The sequence below is a fragment of the Clytia hemisphaerica genome, unplaced genomic scaffold (assembly GCF_902728285.1).
Source record: "Clytia hemisphaerica strain Z4C2 unplaced genomic scaffold, Clytia hemisphaerica genome assembly, whole genome shotgun sequence".
Taxonomy (NCBI): Eukaryota; Metazoa; Cnidaria; class Hydrozoa; order Leptothecata; family Clytiidae; genus Clytia; species Clytia hemisphaerica.
Window position 1 is genome coordinate 88611 of NW_027104207.1, and position 19434 is coordinate 108044.

Sequence of the window (19434 nt, forward strand, 5' to 3'; positions counted from 1 at the left end):
AAAGCAAACCATTATTTTTTATTTTTTTATTCTTCACGATTAGAATTTACATATGTACAAAATAACTCACACAAAAGTAACTTAAGTTCTAGATATTCACTTGTTTCCAACCAAAGATCCATGATAACCAATCGAAAAAGGCTTTACTCCTGTTTGATCTGAAGTTTGGTTTCCAAACTAAAAAAACTTTCCCATTGCAGCTCAATCTATTTGTAGCTATTTCATATACTGTACAAATGGTGATGTCTTCAACTTACCACACAACGTTCTTTCAATGATCTAACATGGACGTAATACGAATCTTGAAAAAACGTTGTGGTCAAGCTGGAAATGTGATATTTTCTTATTGGGTTTTGATATTTTACACATGTTGTTTATAACCAGACAAGTAGTTTTCCATCAATACCACCGGTGCATGCTAGATTGCCACTGGGTGAGAAATTACAGGAGAGAACTGGTCCACGGTGGTCTGTTGACCTGAAAAAGGAAAACGATCAAATGATTCTCCTGTTTACAATACACCTATCCCTATCAACTCTTAACCCTATTTGGCCTAGGGGGGGGGCTGTTTCTGTTCGGAGGTCAAATTATTGGTAATAGCTCCTGAAATAATAGAGCTTTTGCCATGAAATTTTCTGTAAATTCCTAACTTTTAATTAGCTTCAAATTAAAAAAAAATTTGACACCTAAAAATTTTCACACTTTGAGCATGATGACATTTCTGACAGAAAGGTGTCACAAAAGTTGACACTTTTCCAATACAAATTTATTTTTAATGTCAAATATATCGTTTAAACCGTAATTTATTGAATATTTAGGATAAAATAAGCATTTTAAACTCAGGCAACTTTTTTCTAAAGCCTTTGTTAGAATACAATAGCTATTTATAAGAACAAAGGAAATTTTCGGTTTTTGCTCGCTTTGGGCATGATGAGTGACGTCATCAAAATATTTTTTTGTCAAAAGTTACCTTATGTGACAAGGATCTTGTGTGCCAAATTTCATCCAAAAAGACAACCTATATCAAAAGTTAAGGGGTCGTACAGGAAAAGCCCCCCCCCCCTAGTTCTGAACCGCCCCTAAAAGCCTAGGTTGAATAGGATAAAGTGTTAAGCGAGCATGGTTGAGAGTTTGCCAGAAATGATTGACGTCATCAAATGCACGAAAAAGTTTTCTTATAGATACATACAATTCAATTGACCTTCATCGGGGCAAAACCATGTGAGGGGAATCGGGTACAATTACTCTGTTAGAAGAGTATGAGAGGCAAAAGACCAATGAAGTATCAGCCCGAATGGCTAGAATTGAATCTCCTTGGTAGGATTTGAAACAAACAAACCCTACCAAAGTTGCGCAGCCTAGCGCGACCCGCCTGGTTTATACACAAATGACAGATTGAAACTAAAACTTACCGCTGGATTTCGAAAAAAATATCACTCGAAACAAAGGAGTTGCTTCATTCAAGATTCAACCCATCGTCAAAAATAGATAGATAGAGTCGATATTTTACGTGGATAGCCCAGTAATCTAGGACTTTTAGATTGTTTTCACGGGGTGCACAACCAGCCAGCTCGGCTATCTATGAACTGAATAGAACATTGGAAGGAGCAGAGATTCGAACTCCAAATCCCTGGTTTGAGACGCTGACGCCTTTGACCACTTGGCCATCGCTCCAAATACGGCGCATATTTTAAGGGTTCACCTTTTCTTGTCTGAGAAAGGCTAGAGATTCGATTCTAGCCCTTCGGGCTTATACTTCATTGCGACAGACAGCCATTTCTTTCTTTTTCCTAAATATTGTTAAACCGCAGACGTGGCTCCTAAGCCGATTCACATGCAAAAACTTCTGTAATTAAGTGGGCTGAGTGGTTGGCTCAGTTGGTTAGGCGTGCGCCTTACAATGCAAGGGTGAATCACGGTACAAGTTCGAGCCCTGGTGGCTGCTACTGAAATCTCATCAACGTTCTCCTGGGAAGATTATGAATGAGAAAGTAGCGCATCTCAACGTTGTCTCAAGGAGTACAGCGATGAGATGCACAGTAGTCATCAGTTACCGTGATTCAGTCATGTAGATGTAAGACGGTCGTCTAAAAATCTGAGGTAGCCATTGCTGAATGCAGGCCCACATCAGTGATAACTCAACTGCATAGTTAGCGCAAGCTACAACCTGGCCTGGGTAAAATAAAAATAAAAATAAAAAAAAAAAAAGTAAAACGTGACGACGGTCTACCAGAAAACTAACCTTTTGAATAGTTCTTGCTTGTGAGTGATGTCATATCCTGAAATGGAGCCGTCTTGAGCAATCAGAATGAACATATTCTCTGTTGAATGTGATGCCAATGCCTTGAAAAAAAAAGATAAAAACCATGATATTAACGAAGTTTTTAATAGCAAACACCAAGAAAACACCGTTAGTAAAAATAACAGATCTCTTATTCGACGTCCTATTATTCGATATGCTCCTGCATTCGATGGAAATCCAATTCCCGAATCGACTTAGAGAGAGCATCAAATATATATTTGAAGCTCGTTAAGATCATGCTCATACATATGATTCTACATCGTTCCAAAACGAAAACCGTGTCGACAAAAAACTTCGGAAAGAGACGTCATTATGCGAAACTTGTCCCCCCCCCTACTTTCATCGGAACGGAATTGCTCCGTTTTCTTACCTCAAAAAGTTCCGTAACGAAAAACCGTACCGGAGCGAAACTGTAACGTCTAAGCAGTCGGAGATGAGAGAACTTTGAGTTATAAACAAGCAATATGCTGAATGGACCTACCTGATGATTCAAGTTAGATAGCAATACGAAAAGAAAAATGAAAAAAATCAGTCAGAAAATATAGCGTTTAGCGAAAATACACAACACAATAAATTCATCATTGATTGTTGATGGGGGGAGAGGGAAGGGTTGTATAGAAATAATAAATAGGAAGTTCTGGTCGCAAAAATCAGTTTTATTGACAATTGAATCATGCATTGTTATGAATAATGTTTTTGTGTGAAAAGCATAGAAATATAAGTAAACTAAACCGGAAAAAATTTTTTCTCAAAAATACAACTCGGCCATGTTTTGAGCATTGCGAATACGCATCTTTCTGCAAAAAATCAGAAAAAAATAAAAATGAAAATTCGAGAAAATATCAAAAAACCGATTTTTCCGACTCTCATATTGCATCAGTGTGCAAAATTTCATAAACAAATATAAAGTACATCTCGAGAAATTCAAGAAATACTGTCTTTCCGGCGAAAATAGGTTGTTCCGGCGACTTTTAAATTAGTTCCGGCTTCAAAAATCAATTTTATTGAAAATTAAAACATGCTCGATGGTGGGCATTGCTATTAATAATGTTTCTGAATGAAAAAACAACCAATTATAAGGAAAAAGTCCAATGAAAATCTAGAAAAACGGCGATTTCCGGCATATTTCAGGCATTTTCCACCGGAAAAAGAATTTTCTGAAAAATCGAACTCGGCCATGTTTAGGGCATTGTTAACACGCATCTTTGAGCAAAAAATCAGAAAAAACTATTGATAAAATCTCGAGAAAATGCCAAAAAAACAGTTTTTCCGGCATATTTCCGGCATTTTTGGCCGGAAAAAGATGTTTTTCGAAAATCAGGCTCCGTCACAATTTAGGTATTGACATTTTGCATCATTGTGCAAAATTTCATGAAAGAATATAAAGTACAGCTCAAGAAATTCAAGAAATACCGTTTTTCCGGCGAAAATCGGCTGTTCCGGCGATTTTTAGAAAGTTCCGGCTTCAAAAATCTATTTTATTGAAAATTGAAACATGCTTGATGGTGGGCATTGCTATTAATAATGTTTTTGAATGAAAAAAACAACCAATTATATGGAAAAAGTCCAATGAAAATCCAGAAATACGGCGATTTCCGGCATATTTCCGGCATTTCCGGCCGGAAAAAATTTTTTCTCAAAAATCGGACTCAGCCAAGTTTTGGGCATTGCTAACACGCATCTTTGTGCAAAAAATCAGAAAAAACTAATGATGAAATCTTGAGAAAATGCCAAAAAACCGGTTTTTCCGGCATATTTCCGGCATTTTCGGCCGGAAATGATTTTTTTCGAAAATCGGGCTCCGTCACATTTTGGCCATTGCCATTTTGCATCTTTGTGCAAAAAATCAGAAAAAACTAATGAGCCAATCTCGAGAAAAGCTGGTAACAGACGAACGAACGAACGAACGAACGAACGAACGAACGAACGAACGAACGAACGAACGAACGAACGAACGAACGAACGAACGAACGAACGAACGAACGAACGGACGAACAGACAGAGGTTAATTCATAGGACCTCCACCGGGGCACCCGGAGGTAGGTCCAAAAATTTGAAATCTCTCAAAATGGGTTCTTTAAAACAGTTTTCAAGTTGGAATTATATTATTTTCTTGCTGAAAATCTGAAATTGGTATTTGAATATCTCAACTTAAAAAAATAGTCAGGCAAGAAGGATATCCAGAGGACCATAGAAAGAATAAAAAGTCCAAAGATCTCATACCATCCGATTATCTTTTCAATCATTACAAGTCATACCTGAAATCCCTTAGCATCTTCGATCGACCACGACACTTTCTTCTTGGCGATATTCCATATTTTGACACATTTTTTGACCATGGTAATCAAGTATTTGCCATCCGATGAAAAACGAGCACTTAAGATTTCACCTTCGTCTGAGCACAAGTCTAAAAGCTTTTGGCCTATCAATGAGAAAATTTTTGAAAAATTATTATATGAAAAACAATTGTTAAGAAGATTTTAAAACTATATATGCCATGGAATAGGAGTTTAAAGAGAATCATCATTAACTTATTTCTTACAATTTGTTTACACCGCATTTTTAAACAAAATAAAGAACAATTTACTCCTCTTTCCGAGCAACGTGAGCCACAAGTTTAGAAAAATTATTCTGTTTTCTATTCATTGTCAGCATAGAGACGCACAGTGCAGTAACTCGAAACTGTATCAATTGAATGTTTCAACTGGAAAAAGTTTCCTGGTCCCTTCAGTTAACAGTGCCTTATAAACTAGGTTCTATATAACTCGAAATTTCAAAAACTTGAACAAACTTGCGTTCTCCGTGCGTGTTCGAGTTATTGGGACTTTATATTGAAATACCTTACCATTTTCTGAATCCCACAATTTGACTTGTCCATCAGTTGATGACGTCACGATGGCACATGAATCACTTGAAAATGACGCATCACTAAATTTATATTTCTCTCCTTCATGAAACAACTCGATAAATTTTGGCCCTGAAAAATATTGAAGGAAACCGGTTATTTCAAAAAGAACAGTATAGTAGGTCGTTGGTTATATCTCTTGGACGGGTCATACCAAAGACTCCAAAGACGTACTTGATGTCGCTCTAAGCTTGAAACTCAGTAATTAAGAGAAGCATCTAGGGTAAGTGGATCAATCCAGGAGAAAGAGTGGGCGCCCTTCTGTTAGAGGGTCGCCTCCGATCACAGTAGCTAAACTTGCAACTAAACAAAGTGGTTTTCTATCCCTTTGGTTTTTGCTAATTGTGCTCATAAAGAAAGTATGTAAACCCAATCAAATTATTCTCAGTGTGTTGGTGAAAATTCCTCAAACCATTTATAAGAACATCCAAAATTCTTTTTTTTCAAAAGAATTTTTGTCTTCAGATTTTCATAACCTTCTGAATTTTAAGCCTAAAGATGTTCCCACAATAAGTATTTTTATGTGAAATTTCCTACAATATCGGGTGTTTCAGAGTTAGCAAAGGCTTGAAATGTTCTTAACTTATTCTTAACATTTTGATAATTTGAAGCTTTAATTTCTTATAACAGAACATGTACCTTGTATGAATTCACCATTTCCACCTCTGATGGTCCAAACACGACAGTGAGTGTCTGCTGAAGTCGTCAACAAATATTTGTGGTTTGGCGAAATGGTACATGACGTGATTTCTGTTGAGTGGACGGCTGGAAAAGACAAAAAACACTGGTTAATATGCTTCATTCTATTCTTTGGGTAAAAGTTCCCCTTGCTATATTAGCTCGTGGTTTTGAGGCCCACTTTCCCCTGGTTGTCAATGAAAGTAGACAGAAAGCTGGTTGTCTAAAGTTAATGACTTTTTCAATCATTTTCAAGCAAAATTTTAACTACCAACTTTTTACCTATTGTTACAATTAGAATGGATAGGGCAGAAATTCGACAGAGATACAGAGATAACGTACAGCCGTTTTTGAAATCGAAGAAAGTGAGTGACTCCTTTTATTTCACGGTAAAAGCAGAACCAGGCAATCTTTGCAATTAATGAGTCAAGCGATTTAGCCGACCAAATATACGCTATTATTTGAGTACTAGTCAATTTTAGCTGAGGGTCGGATGCACGCTATTTTGCGAGGTCCAGTCAATTTTAGCCGAGGGTCGGCTGTTCGTCCAATACAGGCCTTGAATATAAACTATTAGAATGGTTTTAAAGGTCAGAAAATACTATTATTAGGTTGGGTATTTGATAGAAAAAACCCTATACAAGATTTCGTAGAAATTTTCAAAGTGAAAGTGTTTTGAAATAGCGAATCCTGTGTATATTTATATTTCCAATGGATTCGGCATCATCAGAAAGTAAAGTTGAGTTAGAAATATGACCAAGCAACCTTTTCTAAAAAGTCACGTATTGAATGGAACAAAAAGTGACAGTTTTGACGCCTTCTCATAACACGAGAGGCTTAAAGTTCTAAAACTATCATAATTACTGACAACTTAACTAAAAACAAACTTCGAGTTTTTCTCAAAAAAAAAAGGATACTTTTGCGCGCTTCTATATTCTTCAACTAAGTAGAAACAGGCTGGTGTAAATCAACAAAAACTAAAAAATGTAACTAAAAAGTGAAACAAAATTTGAAACGGGTAGAGAACCGAACTATTGAGTAGTGCAACCATTAGGGTTACCACTTCAAAAAAACTCCAATCCAAGATTTTGGCTGGCCTGGTTAAACTTACTTATTTTGGAACACCTTTTATTGTCAGCGTATCTCCACAAGATGACTGTGCCATCACGAGAACCTGTAGCTAGAATCTCTTTTCCGAACGAACATCGCGTTACGTCCGAAGCGTGTCCGTCTAATGACCCTTGACATTGTCCGGTATTTACATCCCATAGTAAGACCTGTAGGAGAAAAGAGAGACAGTATTTAAAATTCCCTTTCGACTTATAGATCATATTACAAGAGAGTTTTTGAATATTTGCGCTTTGGAGGAGGGCAGAGTGATGAAGCGATTTGGAATAAACTGCAGCTTTGACCCGCGAAATCAAGGACAGTAAAAGTGTTTGTTTATCGTCGTCCTCAGTTGATCAGGATTTAGACAAATGAGATGCTAGCCGTCTCCGTCGTAGAAAAAACACACATTCACAAACTCGTTATAAACTGTCCCGCTCGCAAAATCAGTTTGTCATTGTCAATGATGCGACAAAAATCCAACTTGGTTCAACCCCTGGGAGTGAAACATGGTATGTGTTAGTGGTAATGGTGTATACCTTATTCCCATTTAAATGTCATAGAAATAAAAAACTTTCAATCTTTAATTGTTCTCAAAATCTTTAATCGAAATGTGGCTTAAAACCGACCAAAATTCGTTGCCAAAACTATCTATTAAGGGACAGATTTGCTTTTTTTGGACAGGCCACTTTCAGGCAGCTTGTAGCTCTATATCCGTTAGTTGACAATCACAAACATCTGTATCAGTGACCCGGCGAAATCCGCCCGGTGGATAGCTCGGTGAAAATGATTCCCAAAAGGGGTCTAATTTCAACCTTCGTTGGGATAATCAGTAACCCGGTCAAAAGTATTGAAATTCTGTACCCCCGGTCAAAATTATTGAAATTCAGTACCCCCGGTCAAAACTTGGAAATTCATTGTCTTACCCCGGTTAAAATTGCATTAATTTAGATCTCAAATTTAAATCCAGTGAAATCAGAAGTACCATACCTTGTTATCTGTGGCACAGCTGGCGACTGTCTCGTCATCGTAGGATATTCCACATCCAAGAATGGCACCTGCTTGTCCTAAATGAAGTGTTTTGGTTAATTTCCCTTGAAAGCTCGTCGTGTGTTCTTCGTTACCCATTACTCCAATATGATGATATCGTTTTTTACGTATGTCAAGCACTCCAACCTATAAAGAAAATGCACAATATAGAGTAAGATTCATAACAAATCTAGTTCTTCTTGGTTTTAAATTAGCCTGGATATCCAGACCGTAAACTATTTCACCGTCTAGTTTTTTTTTTAATATTTTGTCTCTGGTTTACGGTCTGGTCCAAGTAACTCGTCTGCAAGGATATCTGTCCCTGCATATGCCAGTGTCTCTAATTGGTCAGTACACGCCCAGTCACTGAGCAGAATTTTCGCGGGGTTTGTGATATTTTTCGATGCGCGGGCATAATTTATGGAAAAAGCTGACGTGGCAAAAAAAGATAAACAAATGAAAATGAAAACGCAGGTTCATTTCTAAACAAAATGGCCGCTGGAAAAGCGCCTTTATAAATGTGGCTGATGTTTTGATGTAGCTTAAAGTAGTTTTGAAAGTTTTTTGAGTTTGTAAAAGAGGTTTTATAGTAAGTTAATTATGTGTGTCTGCCTGGGTTTACAAAGTCTTGATTGTCTGTCAACAAGGGTTCACTCACAGGCAGTATCAAACAAACTGTACTCAATTTTTTTAGTTGCACAAGACTCTAAAATTTTAGAAACTTTGTATATTGACGTAAGGGTGTTTTTTTCTGAAATTTTGAGTCTGGATACCCAGGCTAGGTGTCAAATGTGCTCCGTGATATCTCAGAGCTTTTTACGTTATGGAGAATGATGCAGTTTTTTGGTACTTAAATATCGGACAGCATGAAACTTTTAGTACCAAAAACTCATTCTTAACAAGGAGTACAATTTACAAGTAAAAACTTATGTTCTTTTCATTTTGGCTAAAATAAGTTTGAGTATCGGCCTTTTTGTGTTATTCCTAAGTATAGTGGCATGATATAACCCTTGTAATACAGACAAGGCAGTTAATTTCGTATTCCAAAGCAACGGAAATCTATCGGATGGACTTGTAAAGTCAGAACTTCAATCTTAATAATGTAAAGAATCTCTCATTGTTGATAACACCTCTTCATCCAGTTACCAAAGTTCTTTAAATGGCCCTCCATAAATCGAATTCTCTATGATTTGAATATTCCCAAACTTTCGAAGTATAGAGAAGACTCACCAATCCTAAACTTGTATCAACCGTACACTAAGGTCACCAAATTTAAAATAACTAGTCACTATCACAAGGCTTAAAAATCGAACAAGGCTTTCTCTTTGATCAGCGAAATATCCGCGTCACGGCAAAAATATTTTTACTTCTCCCTTTCTATTCTTTTTATATTTCTATATTTTATGTGAAGATTTCGAGTTTATAAACATCAAATTATAACTCAGGTTTTGAGTAAAAAAGAATTCAACATTTTTGAGATGGAGGGTGTCGACTGCCATAAAAGGACTATGGGTGAACATCAAACACTCTCCGTCATAGAGAACTCTCTTTACATCCAATATTTTTTGCTTTATTGAATTGAACCCTTCTTTTTTGAAGTGAGATACATTAGTAGGGATAAGCAGACTTGTGAACAAACTTTCCTTTAACTGTTTTTTTATAAGAACCAGTGAAATTTTGGCCTTGCTAGTCTGAATTTTCGAGTTTTAGCGTTGCTCATATATAATTATGATTGGTATAACTACCTGATTTTTCACTAGGTGGTCTCTAGCAGAATTCTCTCAGAACGGTGACTTCTTGTTCAATATTTTCAGGCCGATTGACTCATATGGTGGCCAATGTATAAGGACCCAAACTTTGAACGGTCATTCTCTTGAAATGACACCCTTTAGGAGAAAAAAAAAATTGAAAAGTCAGTTTTTTTCTATGAGTCTTAAGTCTGTAGATTAGCGTCTATAAAATAGATCAACGTCTTCTTAATATGGAATTCTATAAATCTAACTGGGCTTGCTTTTAGACCTCTCGCATAATAGAAAACTAAGTAAATTTTACTACAATGTTTTGGACAAAGTCGCAGGAGAGATGTAAAAAGAAAAAAATGTGGATTAGCCTAAAGATGACCAACATTTACATAAAAATACTTATGACTGATTGACCAGTGACACCCCTCCAAATCGGTGCCGGTGAGAAGAAAGACCTTAAATCTTACCCTCCGATGAAAAACCTTAAATCTTACCCTCCGATGAAAAACCTTAAATCTCACCCTCCGATGAAAAACCTTAAATCTTACCCTCCGAAAAAACTCTTAACCCTCCGATGAAAAACCTAAATCTCACCCTCCGATGAAAAACCTTAAATCTACCCTCCGAAAAAAGAAAAACCTTAAACCCTCCGATGAAAAACCTTAATCTCCCCTCCGATGAAAAACCTTAATCTTTTACCCTCCGATGAAAAACCTTAAATTAAATCTAACCCTCCGAGGAAAAACCTTAATCGATGAATTCTGAAAAACCTTAAATCTTACCCTCCGATGAAAACTTAATCTTACCCTCCGATGAAAAACCTTAAATCTTACCCTCCGATGAAAAACCTTAAATCTTACCCTCCGATGAAAAACCTTAAATCTTACCCTCCGATGAAAAACCTTAAATCTTACCCTCCGATGAAAAAATTTGATTGAATAAAAATTTTGAGAATCCCAACTGGTTTTTTTCTCAACCTTTTTTTCGAAACTAATAATATACTTCCCTTTTCCTCAAGTTGATCCAGATACTCGGGCTAGTTGTATACTTTTTTATAAAGACATTACATAAGAACGACGAGGCTCAAAAATGCCAAATGAACGATAAGAACAATTCAAGAAAAATGACTGGAAAGACTGAATTTTAAACAAATCAAGGGCCAAATTAGTGAAAATTGGACGTATTAAACCAAGCAAAACTCAGTTTTTACCCAAGAATAACAAGAGGATAAACATAATTTTAAGCTCAAAGTACCAATAAAATAAGAAGGGCCAAGCCTCATTAACAAATGGTTCTGATTCTGGTTCACATAAAAAATTTAGTGTATTCCAAAATTAAAGTAAAGAAAATAGGTAAGATCTCGGGCAACAGAGACAAAAGAACCTTGTTAAAACCGAGGCAATATCGCGACTCAGAAAAAAGTCTTAAGTCGATTTGCACTATCGCAACAAGTTATTTTTGAGTTATGCAGTTTAAGTAGATAGCCATATAAAAACTAATAAAACCCACCATTACATTCGTCTTCTTCTCAACCAAATTTCTGAATAAGAGCTTACAAATATTTTATTTCGTTCCTAAATTTACACAATAATTGATTATGAAGAAAATCACTGGCCTGAAATAATGAGATCTTAACTGAAGGGTGTGGCAATACAATCTTATTGTAAAACTTTCAAAGTAGACCTTAATAATTGAGATATACAGGGTGTGTCTTTTTTAGTTAAATAGCTACTTTTCCCCGTAGAATTTCGTATTAACACACAGTTACTTTATAAATTATTCACTTAGACACCGTATCTCTACATCATACAGAAAAATTCTTTCCTATAATCCAGTAAAATTAATTTCTCAGTAAATGTTGACAGACATTCAAGTTATAAGTGGATAAATTTATTGGTGTAAATTTCAAGATAATATTATATTATTCAACCAAATTTTATAAAAAACGATGGGACCCACAAGTACCCATCGGTGAAATTTTCTAAAAAATTGTCATAAGGGGAAAAATACCCTGGAACTTCTTCCAAATTGGCAAACTTGACAGAAGTTTTATGACTGAAATTTTGAAAATGCTAACTGTTTTTAAAAAAAAACCACTGGAAACAAGATCTTCCCCATCCCCTCTTGCTAAAAAATTCGGGGCTCTGAGACAGGGATGTTATATATGTATTTCAAACTCAAATAAAGAGAATTCAAACCAAACTATCTTGTGTCAAAAAAAACATTGTTGAAAACATATTACGAGTGCCTGAACTGGAAGCATCAACTTTGAGTCCTTTCTGATCCCAGTATCACCAATGTTCCTCGTGCCATTGAAAAGGGAGAAAGGGGTTTGTGTTTATAATCCTAAAACAACCTCACTCTAACTCACTAACTTGAAAATTGGATATACTTGGACTAATACCATTGGTATTTTGCGAGAAAATGAGAACGTAAAAGGAAATTTTTCAGTTTAGAAACAAGATTATAGTTTTTCTAGTCAAAATACCGCTAATTGTTTGTTTGTTTTGCGAAATGATCAAATCACGTGCACGTTTATTTATAAGAAAAAACTATATAAGAACATAAGGCTGTGATGACCAAAATATTAAGAGCAAGTTAAGAACATTTTAAGGCTTCACGGACTCGAAAACAGCCAATTTCTTAAGAAAATTGAAAGAATTACATAGAAAATGGTGAAAATACACGCTTTTTTCGTGTTTTTCAATTCATCATGAATATTCTTAACTTTTTGAGGAAAATCATCCTGAAATATTCTCACCGTATTCTTATATACTATTAGGTGCTGATCCAATCCCAGCCAAAATCTAGCATGGTAATACATACCTAAATCAAAACTTTTGCATTTTTGTTGAATCTTTTAGCATTGCTGGGTAATAAATGACAATTTAACGGTAAAATGCTCTAAAAATGGCATTCTTAGGTTCACTCGCCAAATTCCATGATGGTGGTATTTTTCCCATATTCTTAATGTTTTGGCCAATTTCATCATAAATATTCTTATAAAGTATATTCTAATAAAAAAAGAACTGGAACATGTTAAGAACATCCAAAGGCCTAAAAAGTTTGGATGTTCTTATAAAAAAACATGCATGTATATTGAGAATTGCAATCGTACAATTACTAGGCTTCAAAAAAATTGCAGAAAATAGGGCCATTCCAAGAAGTTTTCAACCAAGATTGGAAAGTCTATGCATTGAACCACCTTTATAAGTGCTAACAAATGGTACATGAGTCAAGACGTCCCTAGGTGCCTACTGGCGGTATCCAGTCAAAATAGACATTACGTAACGTAACGTACCCCTTCCTCTGGAATGGCCGAGTTCATCTCTCTACAAACCCATTACATACGCAAAATTCATAACTTTCACAAACCTTATCAAAGATGAAATCCATAAGTTCAAGGTGAAATGAAGGAATGAAGGAATGAATGAACGTCCAATTAAGTCTTCAAAAGCTAATTATGTAAATTTAACTGGTTCTTACTTTTCATGTAGTATTCAGTTGATTGTTAATTAGATCATTTGTCGGCAGCGGACAAGGTACAATTTCGTCAGATGTGTGGACTCTTGAATATCGAACTAATAAAAGAAAAACAAAATCAAGACAAACCCATTCTTTAATTGGATGGAATACTATTAAAGGGCGAATTAAATGAGGTCGTTAAAGACCTCTAATTGGCTCATCGACTTATAGATTTAGATTTAAAGTTTTGGATGACGACTAAAGAATAAAAAAACTCTTGCATAAAGTACAATTTGTCTACGAGTAGATTAGTACCTTTAAGAATGGCTCTTGGATGATTTACATGGTGGTCGATTTCTTTTGATTGTTTTTCCATCATTCGAAAAATTGATGCAACAAAAAAATACAACGAGAAAAGGTGGTCCCTAAAATCCTTCTTTAGTACATGATGAACGAAATGTAAGCATTCAAAACAATCTGAAACGCCATTTTAAATGATTTGTTAATCATTGGACAAATCCCTTTAATTCAGTTACCTTGTAGACTAAGACAGCGCTAAATACTTTTATTTATTCCACGATTATGGGACCAGATTAACCACTTAACTTTACATTATTTTACACATTTTTTTATAAGAACAAAGTTAAGAACATTTTAGGCTTAAAACTCAAAAAGTTAAGAACTTCTTAAGGCTTCAAAAATTTTGGATGTTCTTATAAAAAAACGTGTATTCGATCGCTAAATGAATGACAGGTGTGCTGAAGGTCAGTCATCAATGATAATTAAGGATTTATAGAAACTCTTTAAAAATACAGTCAGGATTGAGTAAGTAGTACACCTTCTTTATAAGAACAATTTTATGAGGACAATAGGGCTCAAAAAATAAGATCAATTTAAGAACAATGCTGAGCCTGAAATTACTCAATTTCAAGCAATTTAGCCAGGTGAAAGAATAAGTAAAAATTGTATATAACGCCTAAAATACCTCAATTACACCCTATAAATAAGAACGGGATAACAACAATTTGAGGCTCAATGTTCCAAAAAAATAAGAACAACCGAGCCTCAGCAGACCTTTAGATCTTTCTGTAATCTTTCTTTTTAAATAAATAGTAGGTTTCTTAATTTCGCTTAGCGAAAGTATTACGATAGCCTTTCGCGGCGGCAGTGGTCGGTGCGGAAAAAAATTAGAAAACGAAAGTAGTTGAAACTTCTAGAACATTGTCGAAGATTCTAAAATATGGACTCACTCGCTAAAATAAAATTTAATGATTCCACTCCGTAAGTGCTAGGTAGGTGGAACCAAGCATTAGTAAACATTGCTCGTTTTTTTTTAAATGGCGGGTTTGAACATGCTGTCAGACTTGCTCTGGATTTTTGTATTTTTATCATGTTTTTGGTGTTTTTAGAGTACTTAAAGAGGTTCATATTTCGTTTAGCATAGTATTTTATGTTTGTGTAGTTAGTAAATGCACCAATAAAGTGATAGGAATCTTACAATTTTTTAAAGAAATGCTCTTGAACATCACTATACACCACAATACAGACAACACACAGACAGGTATGATCTTCATTTTTACAGGTAGAATTATTTGTTGATATTTGATTAAGTTTTGTTGTAACACAGATTATCATTTACTTAGTATTTCACAGAAGAATTTATAGCAGGGGGTGTCAATCTATAATTGATAGAAGTTACCTTTTGCTAGTTAGGATAGGTAGGTCCTAGGTGCGATGTGTTAATTGTCATTGGGCTTTTCCAGAAAATAATCGTGCACCCCCTGTTGAGGAGGTCCATTTCCGTTCCAAAGGGGTAAGGTTTGAAATGCAGTGGAATTCCATAAGGGTAGACGAAAATCCGTCAAAAATAAGTGGAATTCCAAGGGGGTAATGATTGAAAATTTGTAAAAATTCGGAATTCCAGAGGGGTATGATCCTAAAATTGCCTGGAATTCCAAGGGTGTAGGTCACAAAATAAATCATTCATCATCATCTATTAATGCACAATCGCTGACGATTTCTTCTGTAGAGCATTTTGGTTTATAATTTGAAGATGTTTTTGTTTGGTTTTGTAATTTTTTAACGATGCGTTTTGTTCTTGTGCTTCCTCTTTTATGCGCCAGTTGAATCCTTTATTGTTTCTTTGCTTGTTCGTGCATCTCCTTGATCTTTTTCCATTCGTTGATTGTGAAATCTTCCGTTATACTTACCTGAAAGAAACAAGTTTCTTTTAGCATGTGTAAATTCTTCATGATAAGATCTTTGTCATGTTGACTTTGCAGGGTGACTTTCAGAGGACGGCCATTCTTTGTTTATCTGTCTCCTAATCTGTGGTGAGTAACATTGATTTCTGAAACATTGATGTCATCTAGGAGTTCTCGGAACCGAAATATGTCATATTTTTTCCCATTTTCTTCTTCTTCCTGATCTGGGCCTGAATATTCGAGAAACCCGTGAACGACCATATTCAGTTATCTAGATTCTATGTCTCTCTTTTCACTTTCTTCCTTCCGTTTTTGTTCTTCGGCAGATTTTAAGTCTTCTTGCTTTTTGGTAATCTCGGCGTATGTTTTCTTTGATGTTTCCGTCATTATTTCTGCTGTGTTCTTTAGTTCCTCCTTTATCATGCCTCTTGTCTTTTCATCCATCTCTTGTAGTTTTCCTGCCAGAAAGGTTTTGAGGTTATTTTTGATGGAATCACGGGTTTTTGTGTAAGTGTTGACCTCGTTGTTCAGTTTTTGTATGACGCCGTCTTTCTTTTTAAGTTTATTTTGCATCATATGTTGAGTGTTTTTTCCCACTTTATTTCTTAGGTTTTTCTTTATTCGTAAGCAGTTTTAACATAAGTAATGATCGTTGTTGGATGTCACGAATATTTGTAGTTGATACAGGGGTAACTATGTGCACTCATAATGAACTGATCTTTTACATTTTTTGCATGTTAAGCGATCCAGGTCTTCGTCTTCAGTACATCTTGACGGCGTGCAAACTTGAGGTGGTGAGGCTGCTTCGAAAGGCTGATCTTTATCCATTTTGTTGTTATTTTAGTTATTTAAGAACAGCTAATGTCCATTTTGTGACAGTTTATCAACAATTGTTTATTTTTTGCTAGGATTTGAGAACAAAATTTAATTCTATTATCAAGCAGCATCAAGCAGGGAGACATCAAAGTTTTATTTTTTTATGACCCAGCCGAGAATTAAAAATCAACAACCTTGCATGTCGTAGCTGAATGCTCTTTCTATTTTTGGCCCAGCGCTAGCGAGTGGGCCTTTAAAGAGAGTGTCACTATTTTTTTTCCGTGTTTCCTTCTGTGTGTCCGTTTTGGTAGAAACGGCGCTTTATACCAGTAACACACTTTTTGCCGTCTGGAGAGGGAAAAGCTTGCGAAAGTCGGGTACTGGCTAAAAAAGATATATTTTCTGATTTCGCGCTCCTTAAACAACAAACGTTTTCAAAACAAAACAGATACAAGATGGCGGTTGAAGTGAGGAGATTGATTTCATGTGTTGATTCTTACTTTCTTGAACATTTTCTTTGCTTTAGTGGTCAAGAGACTTTCAAACCAAAGAAACTTTGTAGTGATTTTTTTTGTAAACTTTTCAACATTCTGTCATATGTTATAGTTTCATAAAGCTTTCTGAGGTGAAAATTTATACCTTAAATCAATTTCTGACTTTCACTTTTAGTTCTTGTTTTCAAAAAGACTTGATTCTGGAATGCGAGAACACAAAATGGAGTTCATGTGTAAATTATAGCAAATTGAACTTTTCAATCATACACGTGTGAAAATGGTTATTTCAGATCTGTCTCGTTTAACGAATTGGTGGCGATTTTTCAAATCGACACAGAATTATTTCAAAACCGATTAAATGGATATGGCAATGAGACTGAGCTCAGTGTAAATTGAACAAGATTGGAACTTTTTCCATGAGCTACGTGTGAAATGGTTATATATTTCTAGATCTGTCTCGTTCAACGAATTGGTGGCTTGATTTTTCAAACTCGACACAGAATTATTTCAAATACCGATTAAATGGAATATGGCAATGGAGACTAAACTGCAGCTTCATGTGTATTTGAACAAGATTGGAACTTTTTTCATGATGCTACGTGTGAAAATGTTATATATTCTAGATCTGTTCTTCAACGATTGGTGGCTTGATTTTTCAACTCGAACAGAATTATTTCAAATACCGATTAAATGGAATATGGCAATGGAGACTAAACTGCAGCTCATGTGTAGATTTGAACAAGATTGGAACTTTTTCATGATGCTACTGTGAAAATGTTATATTCTAGATCTGTCTCGTTCAAAATTGGTGCTTGATTTTTCACCCGACACAGAATATTTCAAATACCGATAAATGGAATATGGCAATGCAAACGCGCTATGTGTAAATTTGAACGATTGAACTTTTTCCATGATGCTACATGAAATGGTTGTTTCTGGATGTTGTGTTTTACGAATTGGGGCTTGATTTTTCAAACTCGACACAGATTATAAATATAATTTAAATGGAATATGGACATGGTAAATGTAGACTAAAATGCAGCTCATGTGTAAATTTGAACAAGATTAGAACTTTTTTCATGCAATGATGTTGTTTCTTATGGAAGTTGAATTTAATGATATTTTGAATTTGATTGTTTACCTTCGGATAGAAAGTTTCGAGCTTTCAACATTCAATTTATTTTTGATTGACTACTGTACTGTACATTATGTTTCGTTTATTTTTTCACTTCCCTGTTCTAAGAAATGAAGAAAGGGAGAATTATCCTTGTCGACTTATTTTTCATTTTATTTTGCTCGACGCAGTAAAATTTTAAATCCTTTGGACATCCCTTTCCTGAAATATCTTGTTAAACATTTTTTGGAATTTTTGGAAATCGCGTAAATTACGCTTTTGCTGGGCCTTCACGCCTAACGGGCTTCTTGTTTTTTATTTAAATCTCTTTTATCGCCATTAGATTTGGTATAATACTTACATCCAAAAATTTACAACTAAATAAAAACTATGTTTAAAATAAAATGTACATGTTCTCGTTTTTATCGGAAAAAAAATGCATAAACAACGGCACCCGGTATTAAAAATACCCTGGGTCACTTCATTATGGAGGAGAGACCGCGATATCATCAGGGGATACTAGAGATAAAGAAGCGGCCTTGCCTCCAAACGACCCAAAGTGAAACCCATAAAGATCGCACTACGGCCACACGCTATGCTTTTATTGTGAAACTATTAAAAAGGACACTTACTTTATATCAATCGGGAACCCTTCTCAATAGTTTGGCCAAAACTGCTTGATTCATTGGAATTAATAAGGTTCGCGTGACATTCTTGATGGCGAACTACTGCCTCTTGCGCTTAGTTCTTGTAAATGAATTTTATTCTTCCAATTTTCCAAATGTTCATCTGCAACCTTTAGTGGTTATTATGTTTATTTTTTTGATAAATTTTCTCTTTCTTAGTTTACCTGAAAATATAAGATTCAACAAGTTTAACTTTAATCAATGTAAAATTTTACTGCTGAAGTATATGCTTTTTTAGCTATAAGAACAATTTTATAAGCGCACCAGCCTCAGATTTAGACCCTTACAACAATAGCTCTTTTGTTTGGATCAATAGAAATTTAACAACAATCTCAGACTCTAGTAGACTAGACTAGACTCTAGAATTTAGTAAAAAACGTGTATTTTAATTGGTAGGGGACGCAAGACCTTTTAGATTACCAAGGAATTTCACCCGACAAGAATTTAACATCGTCCACGCAGTTTAATTTGAATTTGAATTCACTCCAAGCAAAGTGCTCCAGTTTCAGGATGGAGGTTTGCCAAATGTTTCGGATTGCCACAAGCATGCATTCGTAACTAAAGGTTTGGTTTTTTAAATAAGTTGATATCGTTTGCTTACTCATCAATTTAAATTTAGGACCTTTTTCACATTGGATTGAATGTGGAGCACGATTGGTCAGAAAGAGGAAAATAAAGACAATTTTTGTTATTCAGCACGATATCGAACACAATAAAATAGGAGACACCAGCCTTATATAAGGCATGTAAGTTACTTAAGTAAGTAAGTACATCCATATAGTAACTGTTTGCAGAGCCGGGAGTGAGGGAGTCCATCCCCCTTTTCTATTAGCTGAGGTTGAGCGCCACACCTACTCTCAGCTCCCAGTAAATTACTGCCTAGATCAGTTTA

General features: G+C 35.3%; 1 protein-coding gene across 5 annotated transcripts; it reads right to left on the reverse strand.

Moving 5' to 3' along the window:
• Nucleotides 1–11: 11 nt before the first annotated feature.
• LOC136815410 (dynein assembly factor with WD repeat domains 1-like) lies at nucleotides 12–18702 on the reverse strand. 5 transcript variants are annotated; one of them, XM_067071853.1, is made up of 9 exons: nucleotides 18489–18702; nucleotides 13250–13344; nucleotides 7983–8168; nucleotides 6997–7162; nucleotides 5847–5972; nucleotides 5148–5279; nucleotides 4561–4724; nucleotides 2243–2343; nucleotides 12–477 (listed from the first exon to the last, which is right to left on the reverse strand). In XM_067071853.1, exons 3-9 carry the CDS (start codon nucleotides 8118–8120, stop codon nucleotides 375–377), a joined length of 930 nt encoding a protein of 309 aa, XP_066927954.1. In that variant the 5' UTR covers nucleotides 8121–8168; nucleotides 13250–13344; nucleotides 18489–18702; the 3' UTR covers nucleotides 12–374. The 5 variants fall into 5 exon arrangements, with proteins under 5 accessions (XP_066927954.1, XP_066927955.1, XP_066927956.1 ...); XM_067071854.1 differs by lacking the exon at nucleotides 18489–18702 and adding an exon at nucleotides 13544–13613; XM_067071855.1 differs by lacking the exon at nucleotides 13250–13344.
• Nucleotides 18703–19434: the final 732 nt, after the last annotated feature.

Excerpts from the sequence above, each read along its gene's own strand:
- LOC136815410 (XM_067071851.1), bottom strand. The coding sequence starts at position 13,159 with ATGGATTTCATCTTTGATAAG. Across the intron at positions 7,163-7,982 it reads GCTGTGCCACAGATAACAAG|GTCTTACTATGGGATGTAAA; the intron begins GTATGGTACTTC and ends TTTCTCCTACAG. Across the intron at positions 5,973-6,996 it reads TAAAAGGTGTTCCAAAATAA|CCGTCCACTCAACAGAAATC; the intron begins GTAAGTTTAACC and ends TGTCTTTTCCAG.